This window comes from Seriola aureovittata, chromosome 14 (assembly GCF_021018895.1).
Source record: "Seriola aureovittata isolate HTS-2021-v1 ecotype China chromosome 14, ASM2101889v1, whole genome shotgun sequence".
NCBI classification, from domain to species: Eukaryota; Metazoa; Chordata; class Actinopteri; order Carangiformes; family Carangidae; genus Seriola; species Seriola aureovittata.
In genome coordinates, this window is record NC_079377.1 from 14009404 (window position 1) to 14031505 (window position 22102).

The 22102-nt window shown below is 40.3% G+C and overlaps 3 protein-coding genes and 1 long non-coding RNA gene across 4 annotated transcripts; 1 reads left to right on the forward strand and 3 right to left on the reverse strand.

Annotated features, from left to right (window-relative positions):
- Positions 1-127: 127 nt before the first annotated feature.
- On the reverse strand, positions 128-909 carry c14h10orf53 (chromosome 14 C10orf53 homolog). The gene is made up of 3 exons (XM_056396119.1): positions 799-909; positions 569-688; positions 128-462 (listed from the first exon to the last, which is right to left on the reverse strand). Exons 1-3 carry the CDS (start codon positions 890-892, stop codon positions 386-388), a joined length of 291 nt encoding a protein of 96 aa, XP_056252094.1. The 5' UTR covers positions 893-909; the 3' UTR covers positions 128-385.
- A 199-nt stretch (positions 910-1108) lies between these two features.
- Positions 1109-2003, forward strand: LOC130181735 (uncharacterized). The gene is made up of 2 exons (XR_008829624.1): positions 1109-1197; positions 1298-2003. It is a non-coding gene; the product is annotated as an uncharacterized LOC130181735 (long non-coding RNA).
- A 1020-nt stretch (positions 2004-3023) lies between these two features.
- chata (choline O-acetyltransferase a) lies at positions 3024-10649 on the reverse strand. The gene is made up of 15 exons (XM_056396120.1): positions 10421-10649; positions 10019-10116; positions 9382-9573; positions 8779-8897; positions 8082-8135; positions 7805-7985; positions 6293-6470; positions 5988-6157; positions 5362-5462; positions 5100-5228; positions 4892-5014; positions 4662-4803; positions 4360-4422; positions 4127-4264; positions 3024-3449 (listed from the first exon to the last, which is right to left on the reverse strand). Exons 2-15 carry the CDS (start codon positions 10064-10066, stop codon positions 3024-3026), a joined length of 2064 nt encoding a protein of 687 aa, XP_056252095.1. The 5' UTR covers positions 10067-10116; positions 10421-10649.
- Positions 10650-11330: 681 nt separating this feature from the next.
- Positions 11331-14413, reverse strand: slc18a3a (solute carrier family 18 member 3a). Its single transcript, XM_056395655.1, has one exon. It carries the CDS (start codon positions 13469-13471, stop codon positions 11921-11923), a length of 1551 nt encoding a protein of 516 aa, XP_056251630.1. The 5' UTR covers positions 13472-14413; the 3' UTR covers positions 11331-11920.
- Between the last annotated feature and the right edge of the window lie 7689 nt (positions 14414-22102).

Sequence of the window (22102 nt, forward strand, 5' to 3'; positions counted from 1 at the left end):
GGGCAAATATTTAATGTTTAGCCCCCATTGATATCTCACCTATCATCTTCTGTGAATCATACTCTCTGCAGCTCCCCTTTAAGTAAACAGGGCACAGTGCACAGGGTGGACTTCACATGGCTGATTCATTATTTTCCCATGGACCCACAAATCAATGGTGAATTTTATTACCTGTTTCCAGGTTTTCTGTGTCCCTGTGGTAATTACATAAACAATTTAAGAATATGTTTCAAGTCAGTCCAAATATAAACTAAGACAATAAATGTGTTAACATAAATCCCCCCCCCCCCCCCCAAAAGACTGGCCCACAAGTACAAATCTGCAATTAAGCAAATTACCATCACCAACTGACAATGTGGTAAATCATGTTTTATACATTCAAATGTCAGGCTCTGTTAACTTTAGCATTCTCCACAGCAGCAACAGCCTCCTTGCAAACAGGGTCCAGTTTTCCATCTCCGCCTTCAGGGGAGAAAGCACAACAGGTTGCCAGACTGTAACATCACACAGTGATCGTCATTAGGTAACATTTATACTCTTCGCTTTCCGTAAAGGAAACCAAACTCACCGAACTCCAGCTGCTTTATATGACAGGTGAAGACGAGCTCCCCGTTGACCACGAGCTCCACCTTGTTCCACTCCTTCGTTTCTTTCAAGATGCACTGGTGCCCGCTCACAGTCAGTGCGGCTGCAGACATATTGGACGGTCAGTGTTTAGCCTCACCTCACCTGAAAGCTGAGGGAAGCAGTCGACTTGCAGGTGTTCTAATGGGACTCGGGTGGGAAAAAGAAACGTACCTCGGAGACCCTGCAGGCGGAAGGTCCTGTGTTGTACAACTCCGCTGGATTCATACGGTCCGTAGCAAATTGTCACCTGCGCGCTCGACGGCATTGTTTGTTGTTACCATGGGGAACTCACAACACACACACACGGCTTACTGTCCAGCTAGTATCCAGGAATCCCATTTCCTTCACTCGTTAAAACAAACAAACTTTACTCATCATAAGTTTTAACAATTCGGAGAGTGTTATCAAACAGGCTACTTTTTCCTTAACTGGACGGTTATTTAGTTTGGGCTGGTTCTTGTATCAGGCCAGTGTGTGGAAGGAGAGACATGAGGCTAAAATACTGTGTGAGGTGAAAGGGACATGCTGAAAACAACGAGATGTTAGTTAGTTAGTTAGTTAGTTAGTTAGGTAGTTAGTTAGTTAGTTAGTTAGTTAGTTAGTTAGTTAGTTAGTTAGTTAGTTAGTTAGTTAGTTAGTTAGTTAGTTAGTTAGTTAGTTAGTTAGTTAGTTACACTTCCCGATGTCATCCTCTCTGATGCTCCTTATAACTGGAGAACTGGCCCGAGAATCATCACGTTTTATGTTTTCTTCAGTATCACAGTAATCCACTGATAGTTGTCAGTACATATAATGATAGATAGCAAACAGGAACTGGAAATAGTGAATTCGGCATACTTAATTTTTCAAAAATGTAAACAAATATTGTTTTTTAAAAATCTGAATCCATGGCAACATGCTTCCTGTTTCTTGTGAAAGTTTACATTTGTTAATTGTTCAACAGCCTATTCAATGTTTGATAGCTGTAATTATGAGCTACAATGAGTAGTCTACTACTACTACTACTAATAATAATAATCATTATCATTGCCTACTGTAATTCCATCACAGGACAATAATACTGGTACATTCATGTTGATCAAAGTGCATTGTCTGTAAAATAAAAAAGTATATTTGAGATAAAAAGTCGTATGAAGTGAAAAGCTTGATAAAAATGGGTCATGGGGTGATTTTAAAAAAAAAAAAAAAAAAAAAAAATCAAATAGCGGTATCCTGATTCCATAATTGGTCCATAAACACTGGTATGATCTGTTGCTTCAGCAGCTGTAATGCACTAAGTGGGTTAATGTGTAAACTGATGTTTTCCATACTTAGCATAATCAGAGATTTGTTAAAACCCAAACATGTTACTGAAATGAACAGAAGTTTTCACTTTATTTTGGTTTCTATGTTTTAATCTTCAACTATACTCTATAAATACAATTTGACAGTAAACACAGTGATCACCTCTGTTTAGTAAGTTTCATATACTTACTTTTTAAACGTGCATTTACATCCTATAACACTATATCATACAAAAATAAATAACTTAATTGATATTCTGCTCATAAATGTACAAATACACAGTTGCTCATACTTAACATTCTTTGATAAACTAAAAAGTATCCCTTGAAAATCATAGTCAGTTGCTCTCTGTTTATTAGATCCAACAAACACAGTGTCAGTCCCAACAGAGAACTGTGTGAACTGTCCAATGATTTTATAAAAGGATACTTTTTAGTACCATATGTATTGTTGGTGCAATAGACAACAATTAATGAAGACAATTACATGGAAATTGCATAGAAGACTGTAGTTTCACAATGTACCATAATCTTCAGAAAATCATTAGATAGCAGCATGCGATTTTGCAAAGTGACACCTGAGACAATCAGCCATGTGTCACATATCTGAGACTACTCTTGCCCTGTCAAACTGACTGACAGGCTTCATGGACGAAAGGATGCAGACATGGGGAAGGGAGAACATTTGCTCATTTCCCACCAACCTTAACTGTAGCACTGGATGTCATCCAACAATAAATTTACTCCTTTCTTTGGCTGATTCATCTCAATTTAGACTTGTATTGAATTTGTATCTACATACATTAGCTATTTTGACAGACATTTCAATTCCTGTTGTATATTGGATTTTTTTTTTTTGACCACAGCTGAAAATGTCATCTATAATAACCAAACTCCTCTAATATTCTCTAAGAATATAGTAGGTTAGATGATCATCAGCACTTGAAACATTTTACAACATACAACACAACAGCTTTACATAACATTTTGTATCACAGTTACAGTGTATATTTTGTGAATGAGACTGAGAGAAATTACATTATTGCAGCACAAAAACATACATTTAAAATCACACCACCACTATTTTCACTGGCACTGACAGATTGCTATGATTTACTTCCGGTCTTCAAAGCTTGTGCCTCTTCCTGTGAATGAAGTCTGGGTTTGAGCCTCCACTTTAGTTTGGTCTGGCGTCTTCACCATAACCTGTGGCAGTGTTTGCTGATTCCTGGTCAAGTCAGACGATCTCTGAGGGGTTTTATTTTGCCAGTTTGTTTCCGTTTGTGTGTGCGTCTCCAGTGTCTTAGCCTTTCTTTGCTCGGCTGGATTGGAGCCGCAGTTGCATTTATTGCACAGATCCCTCATGTCCAGGAGTCCCTGCACCAGACACTTGACTAATTCTGCTGAACATGTCTGTGGGCTCTCGCGGAAACTGGACACAGAGAAGATAATGTGGTCTGACTGAGGATTGTAGCACGCTCCATATCCATTTGGAACCACGGGTCCGTAGCAGCAGAACATCTCAACGGTAGTCGGGACCTGAGGGAAGAGGGAATGCAGAATCAGTACTGTACAGTTTTACTCTTTTACTCAAATACTGCTGCAGTTGGAAATGTTTAGATAAGACTATTAAGATGTGTGTTGCAAATTTTGATAACTGTCAGTTTGATAAATTAAACCTAAATTGACTAAAAGTGGCATCTTATTAAAAACATCCCTTTAGTAGCACAATATAGAAACACTATACAGTAGAAATAGGACAAGTATGTGCTATAGTGCTAATAACAGGCCTCCTCTGGGACTTTAGTACTGCACTTCGCACAAGAAAAAGAAAAGAATGATCAAAATTGAGTATGAGGCTTTTAGTCTCTAGTATTGGTCAAGCTCCGAAAATGAAATAATTCACCTAATTAGTGTCTTTGTCCTTGGCTTGTCAGTGCCCACTTCTTTCAAACCTTACTCCTTCAGTTTTGTTGCAAAGACTTTTTCTCTGTTAAAACGTTTAAGTCCCAAGTGTCGGCACAAGCTGAGAAAACTTTATCTGGGATATCTTTTCAGAGTTTAGAAAGCACCTTTCAGAGGACTATAGTACTGCTTTCACAGGCTGAGACGTAGTCCTTGTGTCAAGTAAACAGAACTTCATGTGTAGAAGTGGTGCTGCTCTAATACATCTATTATTAAGTATAATTTCAGTTTAATGTTTTAAAATCAGATACCTGACTTGTAGAGAGAATGAACTGATTACTGATGAGATAGGCGTCGTCTTTAAATATCCCCGGCTTCTCTATCTTCAGTTCACGTGCAATTTCACGAAGTCCTAGTAGGTGATTGTCTATTGCCATCCCTGTAATAGCCTGAAAAACAAAATGCATGTAAGCATGTTAATGTATTTTCTTTGATAAGCAAAGTAAACATTGTAATACTGTATATCAGTGGACGAGGGAGTTACCAGAATAGTATACTTTGTCTGTGCTGTAATGGCACCATGTAACATCTCCATCTTTTCTGTGTCCTGGAGAAGTAAACAACTGAGAATCAATACCAGGCTATTAAATCTCCTTTACTTACACTAAGCATAGTTTTTCATTGTAAAGGACATCAACACAGACTGAAGTAAAAGATTGAATCACACTATTTAAAGCAAACAAAACTGACAGTTTCAATTCATTATTCAAACTGATTTTTTACTCTGCAGCAGCATTCATTTTACATGGACAGAAAGGCTGTAGCATCCACGATAAAACATCTTACGCTTGTGCTGAGCATCCCATCAGTCATTGCTTTGACAAAGGCCAGGGCTTCGGGTGTGGCAGAGCGGATGTTGTCCACTCTGCCTTCCTGAAAACGTCGTATGGAAGCGCTCTCATAGGTTGACACCGGTCTACCATGACATCTAGAGTAAAGAGAAGGCCTTGTAGGTTGGAGGCCCAGGTTAATGTGACATATGAGAATCTGTCCTGTAACATTTAGCTTGGTCTTACCGGTAGTAGGCCAACTGAAGAGCAACCTGGATATAGGCGTCTGGACTCATTTTCTGCTTCTTGATGAACTCCTTCCCATAATCGTAGAATTTGTGGACATTCATGTCCAGATTTCTCACCAGCCTGAGCAGATAAGAATAAATCCTGCTATGAATTGAAAGCATTAATTCATTTGTTTGATTGTACAGAAGGCACAGTAAACCCAGACCTCTGGAGTTTGTCAGCAGAGGAGGCGAGGAGCTTGTGAATCTCTGGAGTGCATTTCCAGCGGAGTCTGCGTGGTGCAGGCAGCTCGCTCACACTTGCAGCTCTGACCAGCTTTGATGGGCTGCCAATCCTGATGTCAAATGGGAATATAATATAATTTAGCTTTTTTTTTCTAAGCTTATGTCATCAAATATCACACACACACACACACACGCACGCACACATTTTGCTTTTCCAATATCCAATTGCATTTAATTTCTTACATGTATTTGAGTAGATACTCTGTGCACTGCACGAGGACGATTCCTTCAAACGGCGAGTGCTCACATACGACTCCACAGCAGCCGCCAGCTCCTACGACAAACTGACACAGTCATGCTATCTTCAGTTGAGTTGATTCAAACTTCAGTGCTACATTATCTAAGATTCAGTTAATTTGCAGGTCCAGTTTAATTAATGTTCCCTCCTTCACATTTCATTCGTACTTTACACCCTTCAGTGTAGAAATTATTTAGAGAGGAAGCCTCCAACTCTCCAGGTAGTGGATGTTAATCATATATTTAATTCAAGCAATCTGAATTCTTTATCAAAACTATTCCACCAAAGTTCATGCTAATGACATTTCTCCAGCTAAGGGCCTGTAATCCAGTGGGAACATCCACTCTCCATCAGAATTTCTTTAAATGTTGAATCCTAATTTAGCATGGGATCGGCTTATTACGTCCACTGGCACTGTGAGAGATAAAGCTGAATTCTTTCATCAGTTATGTCTGTCATGTTTCTTGGTAATTAAAGAGGTAAATTGATCCTATTGTACATCATCCACCATTAAATCATTTTATCCTTAAGAAATAAACATTAAAGTGGTTTGACTTGATAACTCACTGACCTGCATGGGCTTGTCGTACCAGCGGTTGCCACCATTCTTGGCCACTCCTCCTCCGTGCAGCATCAACATGGCGCGTGTGGTGTCACTGAGCTCAGGACCACTGGTGTCATCCAGACATACCAGGCACAGACAACGCTCGATCATGTCCAAAGAGTCCCTGTTAGTAGACTCTAAAGCATAATAGTTTAAAAGAAAGAAAGAAAGAAGTCAATTTGGTGGGACAAACTGACTTGGACACACGCTGAGATCCACTTGATTCTAGAGGGTTTTTATCGGAAAGTCTAGAACCTCCATTCAAAATGTACCTCTCATTAGCACACTGCGAGATTCTGCCCACTCTGTCCGTCCATCTGAAGTGAGAAGACCTATAGGTGGGAGCTGTTCCTCTTCACTGGCAGCCATCTTGGCAATCTTCTCCAGCTGAGTCAACAGATCTCTTTCATTCAGTCGGCGGAAGTTGATCACCACGTCCAACACAAAGAACTGGACGGAGGTTCAGATTGGACACAAAATGTTTCAGTGCACAGGTCCTTCAGGTTTTTTTCTTTAATATTAATCCATCTTATCAGTGTAATCCAATCTAATATATCTGATTCGATGTGCACAGTCAAAGGAAATGAATGCATGATAAGACACCAGTCTGATGACTGGCCAACAGCTCACACAGATTATCCAAACCACTTTATTTGGACTAGATGAAGTGAGTGCACCTGAAATGTTGGTTATAATCCCTCTTTGCACTGGAAAACTTTACATGCACGGAAAGGTTTAGCCAGTCAGTTGGATGTCGGATGTTTACAACAGACAGTTTGTGTGAAAATGTCAGTGTTTGCCTTTGTTTTCTCTTCCAAATAAATTCGTTGAAACCTGAGGATTTCTTTAAAACCTGTACGATTTTCTAACTCCTCTGTTTTCTTGTCCCATCAGACTCGGTTGCAGCCACGTTGATGTGTTTCCAAAACCAGCAACCAACTTGGTGAGTACAGCTTTATTATGACCTCTGAGAATGAGGGCAAAATAAGTGAGTGTAATATGAATGCTTAACTAAATCTAGATGAATCTGAAGTTGTGGTTGTTGTCCTTATATTTACAAACTATTGCAAATAAGGTGCAATGACAAAGTTGATCCATCATCTCTAATTGGTGGTAGTAGCATCTTTAATTGTTTTAATACTTGAGCAGCTTTGATTCTTCTGATAAAAGTGATAGAACCTCTGTGGGGTTACAGAGCTGATGGCTACAGGCTGATGTGCAAATGTTATAGATAATTAACTCAATGCATAGGACTTGCCGGTGTGCTGGGATGTTAATTACTCATCGGGAGATAAGTTATCATTGTGCCTGCGGAGCCTGTTTACCGTCAGACACAAGTGAGTGATCCATATGTTCTGCTGTGACAGAGACACAGATGTATTGTCTAATTCTCACTGTAAATATGTGAAACTGTCACTGTAAACATTGTTCTCTGCTCTGTGTCTATTGGGAGGTAATCTGCTCAGCAATGTCAGGACTTCTCCTCTGTGTTAGCTTATATACATGAAAGTTCATTTTAGATCCTCACAAATCCTGACCTTCTGATGAAGACTGTGTATCATATGGTTGAAACTTCTGGAAAAAAAAATATAGCAAATTAACGTTGAGTCGGGATTGTTTGGTCAAACTAATATTTTCAATGTCAAGAATGAACTATTAACTTAACTTGGCTCAATTTATAAGCCAACACAGATGAGAGGTCCACTTCTGTCATTGCTGAGCTCACATCTAAACTGATCCATCTCCACGACAACTAAGCATCTCTCCATCCCTCTTTGTCTGACCTGGTTTTTGCAAGCCACAATGATGTGTTCTGGTTCTGGCATCACGCTGCTCTCCTGGGCCACTAGTGTGTCCCTCTCAGGCCCCGGTAGGCGGTAGGAAGTGAAGAGGCGATAGTACTGCTCCATACACATAGGGGTTCCAGCCAGCTGGCCCCGGGCATAGTCCATAGGCAGGGCACGTCTACACACACAGACACACGGATGAACACACACAGTTGTTACACCTTTTTTTGCACATACTGTCAACTATTTGTGCTCTCCCTGTGAATTTACTTACGCATCAAGAAGAGTTTTGTACTCCAAAACTCCAGAAATTAAATGTGCAGCAAACCTAGGAAAGAAAAATATTGCATTATTAGATACACAACACACAACAACATACACACACTTGCAGTTGGTCACTCCTTCTCATAGTATTAAATCTCTGCACTTGGCCTAATTCTTGATTTATTTTGTAGCTGCTGGGTCACACTTAACAGCATAAATGCTCTATGTAAATCATGTGGTTAAGGAGCCAGTCCCAGATCAATGCCACTTAACCAAACCACAGACTTCCTCGTCTATTAACCTTGCCACCAGTGGCCTGGTGTGGCCTCTCAGCCCTCAGGGTGTTCTGGTAATGACCCTATCTGTCAGTGTGTAGCAAGGAAGTGTTCAGGTTTCTATAATCGATCAAAGCTGGTCCGTGTCTGAGTAATTGATACAGTTCACTATCATTTATCAAGTCGTCATGCTGTAGTAAACAATGGTTTCCTGTAAAGTGCGAAACTTTTTGATTTTTACAATGCATGGCAGTTACAGCTTGTTCTTTTACAGTGTCTGTTTTAAGGGGGGGGGGGGGTGTAACGAGGGACAATGCTGAACGAAAGATCACTTCAACGACTGGATGACAATATATCTGTTCTTCCTGTCTTATTGCGCGACACTGAGGTTTTTCTTATGACTCATTTGTCTCGTTGTGCAGCGTCCCATGCCTTAAAGAGTCGATGGGAGCCCTGAAGTTCTGCTGTGGGAAGACCATCGCAGGACTGGAGTTGACGGGCAGAGCCAGTCTGTTGTTCAGGTACATGTCATTCAGCCAGTAGTCATACACCTACAGCAGGAAACAGAGGGATTCACTTAAAGGTCAAATTCAATAGGAATAATAATCTAATGGTGAGTAAAGGGAGAGCTCTACATCCAGCACAAAGAGGCTCTATAATTCTGTAAATGTTTTCCAGTGGTGTAAAAGGTTTGTTTACTGTTTGTGAACACTGGTGTAAAACAGAACTATAATGTGATTTATGGTTACACAAAAGGAAGTTTTTTTCATCTATAACTCAAACTTTTCAATTGTGTATATAAATTATTTATGTACAAAAAAGTCACTGCTTGGCCCTTGAAAACTGTTTATTCTTACTACAGTGTTATTTACAGAAGAGTTTGTTAGAACTTTAAAATAAAAGCACGTGTGGAATAATCACCTGGAGGTTTCAATCTATCATAGTGTTGCTAGTTGAAAACAATTTCTTTTGGTATTTTGAAATTGCTTGCACACTTCAATATTATGTGAATTTTGACCAGACCATTTTATTTACCCAGTTTGCCTTGTTTTCCCTCCTCTCCACGAGTTTGCTCTGTAGTAGTTCCCCCACTCCTTCAGGGGCTCCAAACTGCTTCACCATATTTTGGGTCTTATTAAACTGTTCCTCTGTGAGCAGGTGCTTCATGCACCTCAGGTAAGTGTCCAGTGTTTCTTTCAGGGTGGGGAGCGGCAGCTTCGGCAGACCCTGAACAGCGTGGGGGATAAAAACACTCAGCAAACTCTAATACTACACATCAGCTTAAAACTTCTGAGTGTCCTCTGACACATGCATTCCATCACTTTACCCAGAAAATACTGTAGATAAATAATTGTACTTTTGGATTGAGACAACAACAACAACAACTTCTGAACAAAAAGACACATAGAATAAGAGAAACATCAATTAATCAATCATAATCAATCATTATGTCAAAATAGCATACATCAGTTGTTCTTATAAAATCTCATACATCAATTAATCCTTCCTGGGTTTTGAAATAAAAAGCCACTTTTATGTCTTACTCTTGTTAATATTCTTTACTTTAATTTGTTGTTTTACAATTGTAATTGATTGTAAAACAGGATTTCTCTAATGCATGGTCCAGTGAATTGAATTCTGTATCCATATAAATCAGATATAAGATATTTACATCTCCGCCCCCTAAATCTTTGGAGGGCTCTCGGTCCAGGACTGGCATGCTGGCGGTGCAGAGGGGCAGTCAAGCAGGTTGATTCATGAGGCAGACTTCTGTGTCCACAAATAAAATCATATCAGTACATGAAGTTCTGGCAAGTGAAAATAACTGACTGTCACTGTAACAAACTGAGAGCTGCTGTCTTTAAACGTTTCACTCTTGTTGGAATATTTAAGACAAATGTAAAAAAAAAGAAAAAGAAAAAGAAGAATGGGCACTCTGAGGGATTTTCACATACTGCATGATGTTCAGAATTGCGCATTTGATGTTGACATGCTGCCACAACTAATACTACTAAACTAACTAAATTTACCAAATTGAAATAATCCATCAAATTAAAAAAAATGTTTTACTCACCAGCCTGAAAAAAAGCAACAATCCCACTCGTCCTGGGCGTCAAGGAAGAAGTTTAACTCTCTCCATCATCTTGAATCCATTTCTGGCCGAATTTCTTTTAAATTGCGCGACTTCTGTCCTTAATCATTTTAAGCATGTTTCAGTCCCCAGCAATGGCAAGTGCACAACTCCCTCGCTGGCTCAGGAGAGATGCTGAAATGGTACCTCACCCTCCTGGCAGCCAGGCTCCTCCCAGAAGTCCTGCTATTCGCCGAGAAGTTTATTTGGCACTTCACATCTTCACCCCACCTTATTTAGACACCGACTGAACGCCTCGGATGCTCACATGCTGTGTCGAAGAACGATTAGGATGCATTTCTTTTTGCATGGATTTGTTCCTCTGGCTTTCTGACTTTTCAACACTTTTCGTCGACCAATTTGGGCGCATTCATTGCTTCCACCTCACTGCACCTGAATGATTCTTTTGGCAATGTTTATTTAACATTGAATGCAAAGATTTGCATTTTGGAGAAGCGTAAATGCTTTGATAAAGTGTTTATTTTACACATAATATCAACCTCAGGAACCTACACGAAATAACTGTTATGTTTTGTTCCAAATGTGTTTTTAATTCGGAGAAATTACTTTATATTATTATATATTCACTTTCGGCTGCTTACTAATAGGATTCACAATGCAGGCCTTCAGGAGTTTAATTTTAGATCGTTTTAATATGTTCAAAGACAAAATAAAATCATTTATACGTGGAAAACTTACTTTTTATAAATGTAACCATATTTATTAAGTATGATCATATTATACTGGTCGTTTTGTTAGTGTAGAATCCTTCATCTGCAGAGGAAAATGAAATTGCCATATACCGCAATAAATAATTTGATTTATTGCCTAAATAAATCATTTCCATCAACAGTATCATTCACATAATATTGATTTAATTATGTACATGAATATACATGTATGTACAGTCGCAGATCATACACCGAGGCTATGCATTCCAGAAGTACATCATCCAAAATAAACAAACAAATAACAAGATTTCATTTCCATCTCATTTTTCTCTCTAAAACTGCAGTGTGACACACAGTATTGCATATTGAGTTTAGCAGCACAGCTCTGGCGAAAGGAACACAGATTACATTAAAAGACGCATACATTATAATTGTTCTTCTTTTTTTTTTGTTAAAATACATTTACACATAGTCCCTGAATACGATATGAGTCGGCTTCTGATACAGTGATAAATACTGTTAATGAATAGACATTTATCTCAACAAATCTTTCACAATACTCTCACTTGAAGATGAACAAACGCCAGCGAGCGCCTTTCTACTGCAAAAGCTTGAAGCTACTTGATTTGACAATATCCGGAGGGACTGTCACCAGAAGCAGTAAATAATTGAGGTTGTTACACAATCCTAATCGTGTTATGCAATTGATCAGACGGGATGCACACAACTCTACATGGGCACTTTGATAGTTTCACACTCAGTCAAAGGTCTTTTACGCATAGTCTCCTCCTGAGGATTCCTCTGAATAAGTACGTTGCGCAAAGGTTTCAGTGCCATTCTCGTCGATCGTTGTACACAAACCCTTTCTCTTCTTCTCTCGTTCCTCCATCTTAATAGTATCATACAGTCCTGTTGGACCGTCTTCCAGCAGCATATTTCGCTCGGAGAAAGAAGGCTTCATCTGTGTCACGTTCTTCAGCAGAAGGAGCGCCGGTGCGTAAAGTACATTGGCCAGGCCCATGCCTAAGTTGAGCTGAACAAAGCCCAGGTCGTGCACTATCTGCCCAGCCACCACGGGCCCCAGGGCATAGGCCACGCAGTAAGAGATGTCTGCGATGGCGTACACACTGCCATACACTGACACATGTCGCACGTCCACCAGGAAACCCAGTGTGGGCAGGAGCGCTGTGTCCACGAAGGCGATGCCAAAGCAAATACCGCACAGCGGGATCATGAGCTGTCCAAAGTTTTTACAGGCTGGCACTGTGCAGGAGCTCGCGCCTATGAACACCATGCCTATAGCCCCGTAAAACCACTGGAGATGAGGGTACTTGGCTGCCAATTTGACAGTGAGATATACACCTAAAACATGGGGGAAGAATGCAGGGAACCATGTCATGCCGATTTCCCACTGGCTGGAATGCATGTTTTCCTCCATCCAGTTGGCGATAGTGGGCTCAAGGAAGGCGAGGGGGATGTTACAAATAGTCAGAGCACCAGCAACTACAGCTATGTAAGGATCAATCATCAGTTTATATATGGGGGTTCCCACTGGCATGTTTTCTCTCTCTCGGTTTGAGAAGGGTTTCAGCACAGTCAGACACAATATACCATCAGCGAGACAGATACAGGCCAGAATCAGGAAGGGCACACGCTTCCCTGCGAACTCATAGAGGACCCCTCCAAATGGGGGCGCCACAAGACTTCCAAAAGAGATGAAGGCCAAGGCAATACCCAGCGCCTTGCTCCTCTCTTTCTCCTCTGAGTACTTGTCTGCGATCAGGGCGATCCCTGAAGTGTCCGCGAAAGCCGAGCCGAGGCCCTGCATGCTGCGCGCCAGGAACAGGGTCGCGTAGTTCTCAGCGAAGGCAAATGTAAGAGTGGAGAGAAACATGACATTGAGTCCGATGAAGAGCGGGATATCATACCCGACCCTGTCTATAAACGTGCCACTGAGCGGGTTCACCAGGAGCTGCAGGATGGCCTTGGAGGCAAAAAGAACACCTATCTGTAGGTCGAAGTTCCCCTTGGTTGCTTTATGGATGGTGCTGTTAGTGGAGTTGGTGGGCAGTATAGCCTCTTGGGCTTTATCCGCTGCGTTCTGTAGCTCTTCAAGGTAATCGGGTATGATTGGCACAATTACCATGTAAAGCATGTTGTCTAACAAAAGTGCAATACAGACTATTACTAGAATAATCCGTTTCTGCCGCTCTGGGTCTTGGATTACCAGTTGTTTAGTTCTTTCACTCATCTGGGACAGTTTGGAGGCGGCAGATTGTGCCAAATTAGTGCCTTGTCCCTCTGTGGTCCTCTCCGGCTCCATGATTTTCTCCCTTTCTGGCTCAAATCTTATGAAAAAATGAAGTCGGCTTCCCCCACTCGATTTGTTTATAGAATTACGCACGCTTGGCACATTTGTTCTGTCTTTTCTTCTCTTTCCCTTTTCTTATCCAGCACCGGGAGCCCTACTAATGAGCTAGATAACTTTCCTCTGCGTTACCTCTTCTCCGTCCCTTGCGCCGTCCGTCATCGCACGCGCATTTCCACTTTCGTGACTTGGACCCGTTTTATCCCCGTCGTCCCTAGATGCTTCATTGTCTCATATCCCGTCATTCAGGTGACGTGCTGGTCCCGGACAGCACTCACAGGTTGGGGGATTCACCTGCAGCTCGCAGTGCCGGCTTCACCAGCGCGCTCGCTGTTTTAGGTCCGTCTGCTCTGCGCCCCTCCGGCTCCCAGACGCTTCCAGCTGTCTCCAGTCACCTGTAACGCTGTGAAGCTAAGTCATCATTTCACATCAACCGGACCGCTTTTTGTCGGTCGTGGAAGGAATACACACTGCAGTTTGTTGACTCCCATAGGTGTCCCCCTCCCCCCTCCTATCTCTGGCTGTGACGCACAGTCCTGCTGCTCTCCAGCAGATCTTTTATGCTAATTAAACACAAAATCCCGAGTAAACACTGCTGTCCACTCGGTTGCGCCGACACAGAGCAGACGATGCTTGCTTCAGTTTGTGTTAAACTTAACCTTCTCAATTTTACATGACATTTATCAGCAGTTTGAACTGAAAAAGTAGGATCCGGTGACAAATTCTTGCAATTCCGCGCACGTTGAGCTTTTGACTAGACGTGGACTCAATAACATAAGGAAACCTGCAGTTTTTGTGCTGGAGTTCAGCAGCAACACTGATACAAAGAAATACACACACTTCACCGTCATTTAGTTAAAATAGTTTCGTCACAGCACTACACTCCCGCGGACAGCTCCACAGAGGACGTCACTGAAAACAGGACTGATGAGACGGAATCATTTTTTTTCCTAGTTTTTTAGTTTTTCCCTCTCAATGTTTTTAGTTTCCAAACGCAAAACTATGGGACAATCAGGGAGGCGAGTTTTGGTTCAAGATGCGCATCACTACACTGCTGAAGTGTAACAGCAAAATCCACGGGAAGACGCCCCCCCCCCCCGAGATAACTGTGGCTGAAATAGAAATATCTTGCTTCTGCTTTTGGGCCATGTCAGAGTCTGATCTTCATGATCGTTCGTAGATCTGAGAACTGAGAAGCCTTATCTTATACTGTCTAAAATTTTATTCACTACCAACTTCCTGCTACTTTTCAAATTTTGTTCTTTTGCAGAAAATGTATTCCATTTAACTTTTGTTTTTTCAATTCTTGCTTTTGAACACATGCAGACTTTCACGTTGAATACATATCATTGCAGTTAAATCCAGAGAATCACTGCTACTCACATTTTTAAAGAAAACTTCATGAGACCATATTTGTTTCACTTTCAACCTGCGTGAGATGAATGAAGTGGGGGGTTTAAACACAGCTGGGCGCTGCCATCTACTGGTGAGGAAAAGGTTCAGCAGCTGTCACCATCATTCACTGTACTCTGTGAAAATCAATCTACTAATGGAGTAAAATAGTTACATTTCAAATGCAAATCGACCTCTTTAGAGAATTTACTTGAATTGAGTACCACAGTGGAGTTGGAATATATCTTTCTTAGTTGTTTCAAGATACTGGCACCTGTTACAAATACATTTAAAACAGGATCAATGGATTGGAAATTGTTTTGAATGATCTCATTCCATTGGAAAGTGTTTTATGTTTTTCTCTTTTTTTTTTAGTTTCATCCTGTTTGTTTTCAGAATGAATTACACTAAGTGTCTTGTCAGCTTTTGCAGGAGACTACAGATTGATGATTAGATCTGAAACAGCAGACAGTGCAGTATTGACATCTAGTGGAGGAAGACTAAATTGGCAAAAGAACCCATGAAATCTCCAGATCCTCTATAATTATTTCATTCGGTGTCTTAAAATAGAACATAGGCTGGTGATTTTTTGCAAACAAACAAACAAAAAACATGAGTTGATGGTGATTGATTCTATGAAATGAGTAATAGTAATTAAGGTGGAGAGAGTTAGCCTACTTATGAATGAAATCAGGAACTAATGAATTCATGAACCACAGATTTGTGTGTTGACATCTTCAGTTCCAGTCACGTTGCTTGAAGTAACAGGATCTCCGTTGGTTTTCTCGTTTTCTCATTACTGTCACATGTCCTTTTTCAGCCAGTAGATGTCCCCATATCCTCATACATTTCCAGTAAATAAGAGCTATAGGTCTGCTATAGGATTTCCAACATTATCTCTTTACACTTGTCACAGAATAACGATGTCTGTTACACGGCAACTACTTTCTATCTTGTAGAAAGGTGTTGTTTATCAACCCAAATCACACACCTGACCATCCAGTCACCGGCAGAGTAGAAGCTCATTTTAACTGCAAGATAAAAATACAAGACATTTAAACCAGGAAAACACAAGTCATCAAAACAAAAATAAAAAAGTGTCTGAGAGCACGAGTGGTATTTAACATCAAATCACTTAGACAAGACAATGAAGAGAGTTACCTAATTCAACACAAGAAGACGGTGGCCCATGTGCAGCAACTAACAGTCCACACCATACAGACACAAATGTCCAAAGGTTCCATTTAGTCGTCCATAAAAACAATAAAATTACAAAAATGCAGGAAAAAAATACACACAAAACAACACAAAACCGCATCTGCAAGAAAGCTTAAAAACATCCAAACGACACTATAAAAGTGCAGTACATAGTCCAGAATTTCTGTCCTAACGGCTGTTTTGTTACTTTCCACGAGGGTGTGTCAACATGTAGACAGAACACACACTTATTGTGCTTTTTGGAAACTGGAAATCACACATTAGCCACCGAAACCTGGGAAGCAGTGAAAATGCTAGTTTTTCTTTCTACTGTTGGGCAGTGAATTAAGCCTTTCTAGCTCACCTCTGACAAGAGCTTTGGTGTGTGACATATGTCAGACTGTTATAAACAACTGCATAAACATGTAGACAACCCATCTACATCAAACAAAGCTCTGGAGTTCAATGACAGGCTGGATTTCTCTGGTTTGTTTCAGAGACAGGAAATGAACAGTGTGTTTGGTGGTTTAAAGTTAAATTAATTATATTCAACACATTACTGCTTTGGTAACATTAACCCTTAGCTACATGTAACAAGTGTGGGTCCTGTCTACATGTTGGCACATGCTTGTGGGGGAGTGGGGGGTGGGGTGAGGGAGGGATAAGTCCAGGCAAGAAATGTTAGGAATCGAACCAGAAAGCGGCTCAAAATTTTTCTATTTTTAGACTAAACGTTACATCACATTAGTGAGAGAACAGCTTTGATAATCACATTTATTTCCCTCAGTGAACATACTGTAACTGGAAAGCTTAGGCAGAGTCATGAAGGCTGGAACTCTGCATTGGATTCTGGTTCACCCAAGAGACTGCTGTGCTCTCTCTCTCTCTCTCTCTCTCTCTCTCTCTCTCTCTCTCTCTCTCTCTCTCTCTCTCTCTCTCTCTCTCTCTCTCTCTCTCTCTCTCTTTCTCTCTCTCTCTCTCTCTCTCTCTCTCTCTCTCTCACACACACACACCTATGCAAACAGTGACACAGGAAGGGTTACAGATGACACAAACACAAACAGTCAGTGTCAACACATTTCAGATTGAGTGGACCTTGTTCAGTTGTTTTGCCAGTCACCTCTTTATTTGGGGAAAACGATCTGTTTTTAGTTCAGTGTCCTCTTGACTCTTGCCGAGGGCGGAGTCAGCACTGCCCTCATAACTGAATTTGGCTCTGTGAGGGGATCAACATTTTTTGCTGTTTTCCCAGTGATTCTGCTCTGATCTGATTTGAAACTAGCTCAGGAGATTCAAGATCACCATGTAATCTTGAGTGGTTGCCAAAGTATTAATTTCTAGCGGTCACACAAAATCCCAAGCCGCTGTAGCCAAATGCACACAGCCTGAACGCCAGAAATAACCCTATGGCACTTGAATGATTACAATACTAAGTTATTTTTTTTAGTATTGTGAATTCTGTAAATAGATTAAGTATAGATGGACTCTAAATTCATAATATAACAAAAAGTTGCCTGCTGCAATAGAGAGACGGACTGGTTTTTAAAGGCAAATTCCTCGATTATCAGAGCTATCAAAGTTCACATACTTTACATTCCAGCTGTAGTCGACAGTGGTGGGAGACGCACTGAAATCCCTTCCTTAAATATGTGCAGCAATACCGCACTGGCACTACACTTTACCACAAGTAAAAATCCTGCATTGAAATTTTACATCAGTAAAAGTGAACAAATGCCAGCAGTGCAGAGTAAAAGCAGTCATTGTGAACCGGAGTACGTTTTCTCAAGAGAGAAAGGAAGAGAAGAGGAAGGAGAAAAGTACTCATGAAGAAGAGTGCAGTTTAGGTTTTTCCCGTTGGGTGAAATTTGCAATTTCATGCTTTCAAATCAGTTGAAAAGAGACAGGAAGAAAAGAAGGAAGGACGCAAAAGAGAAAGGAAAAAAGGGAGAGGGAAAGAAGGATGGTAGGAGAAAAAGGATTTACGCAATGCTTTGATAGCCCCCTGAAAATTGAATTGATTAATGTATTATTTTTGCCCTTTCCATATAGACAAAACATATACAATGTATTGAATTATATTTAACATTTAATGTATTTTTCTATCTTTTGACCAAAAGAATCAGATACTTTGATGTCGAGTATCTGGCAGTGTTGTCCAGTCATGCAGATCACAACCTCCTTAGCGACGAATTTGTTTGTCTGTGCTTGTTCCTCTTTGTGATGTCTGTTTCACAAAGTTGCACTGTTAAAATTCAATTTTCCGGGAGCTTCCAGTGCAGTGTGCAGCTCTTTGTCTGACTTTTGCCTTTTAGTCTGTTTTTTGATCCAGCGTCCTGTCACATACATCCTGTTTGTCATTGCCCTCGAGATAACAATGTCGGTCTGTCAGCCGCTTTGGTCCAACCATTAATTAGATTTATCTCCAAACACCACTGTGCCTAACAGAGCTGCTAGCATGACAGTAGAATCTTGGTATTACTTAACAGGGATTAAGTATTTAAAAAAAAATTTTTTATTACAGTGCAACAGTGCTTGAGTAAGTTGTTACTTTCTAACTAGGTAATTGAAAAATGTACATGACATTTGACTGTGTGTAGGATACTGTGCACCAATAATAGGCTGGGCCTTTAAACAGTCAAACAATAGATGTGTTTATATAAGTGTCCTGTATGGAAACTCGACAACCTGACGCAGATGGAAATGGAAAGCAATACAGAATTAAATATATATGTCTTTTAGAGGGTACTGCATATATATTACATTTGAAAGATAAGGAATATTGATTGATAGCATAATCCATGTAGCTGAATGGATTAAAAACAACAATCGTCCCCATGTGTGAAATCCATTCATTTAATCAAAGCGTAGTTTAGCTGCTCCTCATGCTGACCGGAGAGTTTCATAACTGACTTGCAGCACTGCATGTGCACATACTTTGCCTGCATAAACGGAGATGTGTCCCGTTCAGTTTCAGGGAATCAGCAACATTGTAGAAAAACTGCACCTCCTCATCCACGTCCTGAAAAGACAATTGATTAAGTTTTAATTAGGGGTGAAAAACATCTAATGGAAAAGGAAGTAGTGAGTCACATCGTGTCGACACGTGTTTGGGTGGAGCATATTTGATGTCATGAAATGATCTTAACCTCATGACTGTAAGAGTAGAAATCATCTCAGTGACATTCACTGCACAGCACAAAATGTTCTATTGTATATTACCCTACACCACAGCGCGTGCATGTGTGTGTGTGTTTGGATGTGTGTTAGTCAGGGTGTGAATAGTGTGAAGTGTGGTCACAATACTGTCCACCCTATACTGGTCAAAGTGAGCGGTTTAATGAATTAAAACAGCGATTTCTAAAGAGCAGTGACGCACAGCTCCACTTTAATCCAGATTACATGGGCACACTAATCCTGTAAAAATACTGTTTCTTTAAAACAAATATGTTTTTTTTTTCCTCATATGTAAAATGTTAGGTGTGTATTTGATTGTTTTCTTAAGAGTTAATGTGTTTACAATACGGCCACATATCCATTTGTTAACATGTAAATCACACTGTGTACAAATGGTGTGATTTCCCAGGTTCAATGAATTGATTGGAAGAGCAGCTGTGTTCAGCATTACCACAGATTGTCCTGTGGCTGATCAACAATAGCGTGTGTGTGTGTGTGTGTGTGTGTGTGTGTGTGTGTGTGTGTGTGTGTGTGTGTGTGTGTGTGTGTGTGTGTGTGTGTGTGTGTGTGTGTGTGTGTGTGCGTGCAGTCTTATGGGTTAGGGGTTATATAATCGGCTTCACATTTGACAGTCAAGATAAGTGATGGAGTAAAGCGGAGTGTGGGCGATCTGAGGCAGCAGTCTGACATTTCACCTCGTTTTTGTGCTCGGCTGAGCCTGAGGTCGATCACGAGGCATTGAAATCACTGTCTGATTCTACCAAAGATGGAATTGTAGGAACTGACACAAATATGGCAAAAATTATGACAAACACCAAAGGGGGTTATGTGCACAAGAAGGCTTTAGAATAGGGCTGGTTGGAGAAACTGGGCATGGCTACAACATGTTTTCCCTTATGTTTGAGTTAGATCTTGTAACATAAATGTTGTATCTCTAAGTAACAAACCGTTGTTATTTCATAAGAAAGATAATGATAATTAAAAATAATTTCCCATACGCCTCAATTTTACAGTAGCATGGCTCTAGAGTCTTTGTCTTGTTATAAAAACAGATGAGTTCTTATCTTTTTTTTGGACATTTTTGCCTTTATTCAGACAATACAGTGAGAGATAGATAGGTAATTCAGGGAGAGAGAGAGAGAGAGGGGATGAAATGCAGCAAGGGGTCACAGGTCAGACTCGAACCCATGGCCACTGAGGTTAGTACTAAGCCTTAATGGTACGCGCTCTATCAGGTGAGCTACCGAGGCGTCTTAATGTGTAACATTGCAAACACTAACAGATCTGTTTGTGTTTGGCATTATATTTTGTTATAGTTACCATTGACACGCTTCAGACATTTTTCAGTTATAGCTTAATGATGCATGTTCATGTGCAACATGTCGTAGTTTTCTGTTACAGCTGTTACTGTTCTATCCCCTGATCCTCGTCTTCATTCTTTACAACTCCCCCCAACTCTAGCAACTGGCCATCAGTTAGGAAATACAGCGTAACATTACATTAGCACAAGTTAACTGTTATTTATTTTCAGAGTCAGCTGATTCTCCTTATCTGAGATAGAAAAATTCATTCATACAAAAATCACAGGATCTGTAGCTTTTTGTTGATTGTCACCAGTATTATCCTGTGTTACGACCATCTTCATCAGCCCCTATATTAGTTTTAGTTAGGAACTGCTGATTCATTTACTTCTTATTTCTTTCTGGAACAGTCCTGACTCTCTTCGACTCCCTCTTTCTCCTGGACTCGTGCTCATGTTGCTGTGTAATCCTCTCAAAAAGCCCATATGAAAACTTCATTGGTTGACCAGACATAATCCTCAGTGAACTCTAAGTACCTGAATATGTTTGATTCTAAGAGAGGGAAAGCTGATGAAAAAAAAAAAAAAAAAAAGAAAAAAAAAAATCAAACTGTGGTCTCTTGCCAGACATTTGGATTCAAAGTATAACATAATCCAGCATCTGACGTAAATCTGTGGCCAATGTGGTTTAAATGATTAATCTGTGAACATCATCTATGACGACGTCATTATTAGATACTAATAAACTCTATGAACAGAGAAAAAATATTTTTCATTTCACAAAGTAATACTTAATCACTAGTGACTACTAAACATTTTTCAATGAAACATGCAGTATTTGCTTTGTGTTAATGTGACAATCTTACTTACTGTACATGTTATTTGATCTTTTGCTGTGTCAATGATCCTCTGCTGTTTTGATCCTTGAAGAAATTGTAGTTTGACTTTATATCAGCAGCGTTTACCATTTTGCAGAAGACAAGATAGATGCTTATTTTCTTAAATAAAGAAGAACTAGAAAAAGTCTAAATGAATAGAGCTGGATGGGCTTGCTACTATTGTAGGTTTAATGTTAATTTTATTTTTCTATACTTATTGCATAATGTTCTTTAAAACAGTAAAACTGCATTGATCCATGTTGGCAGCTGATCGTGGTCTGCAGCGGTTTAGGAAGTGGGGTCGGAGTAGCTCTTTCCAGCAGATGACAGCTCCATATGTCCATCATTGTCTGGTGGGCTTTGATGTTCACGTCATGAAGGTTCTGGTGGAAGTTTATATTGATTATAAATAAAATAATCTGTTCAGGACTCGTGCATGTAAGCTTAAATTAATCCTTATTTCAAGAACATTTCATGACATCGGAAAAGTCTAATCCACAGTGTTTTCCTGCAGATGATTGAATTAGCTGGAATAAATGAGAACGATGCTGATGACGCAGGGGCTGGGTTTGCCCACTGTACATGTCTCATTACCGCATAATTATGCAACAACGCGCTCCACTGACAGGCTGTCATCAATTAATC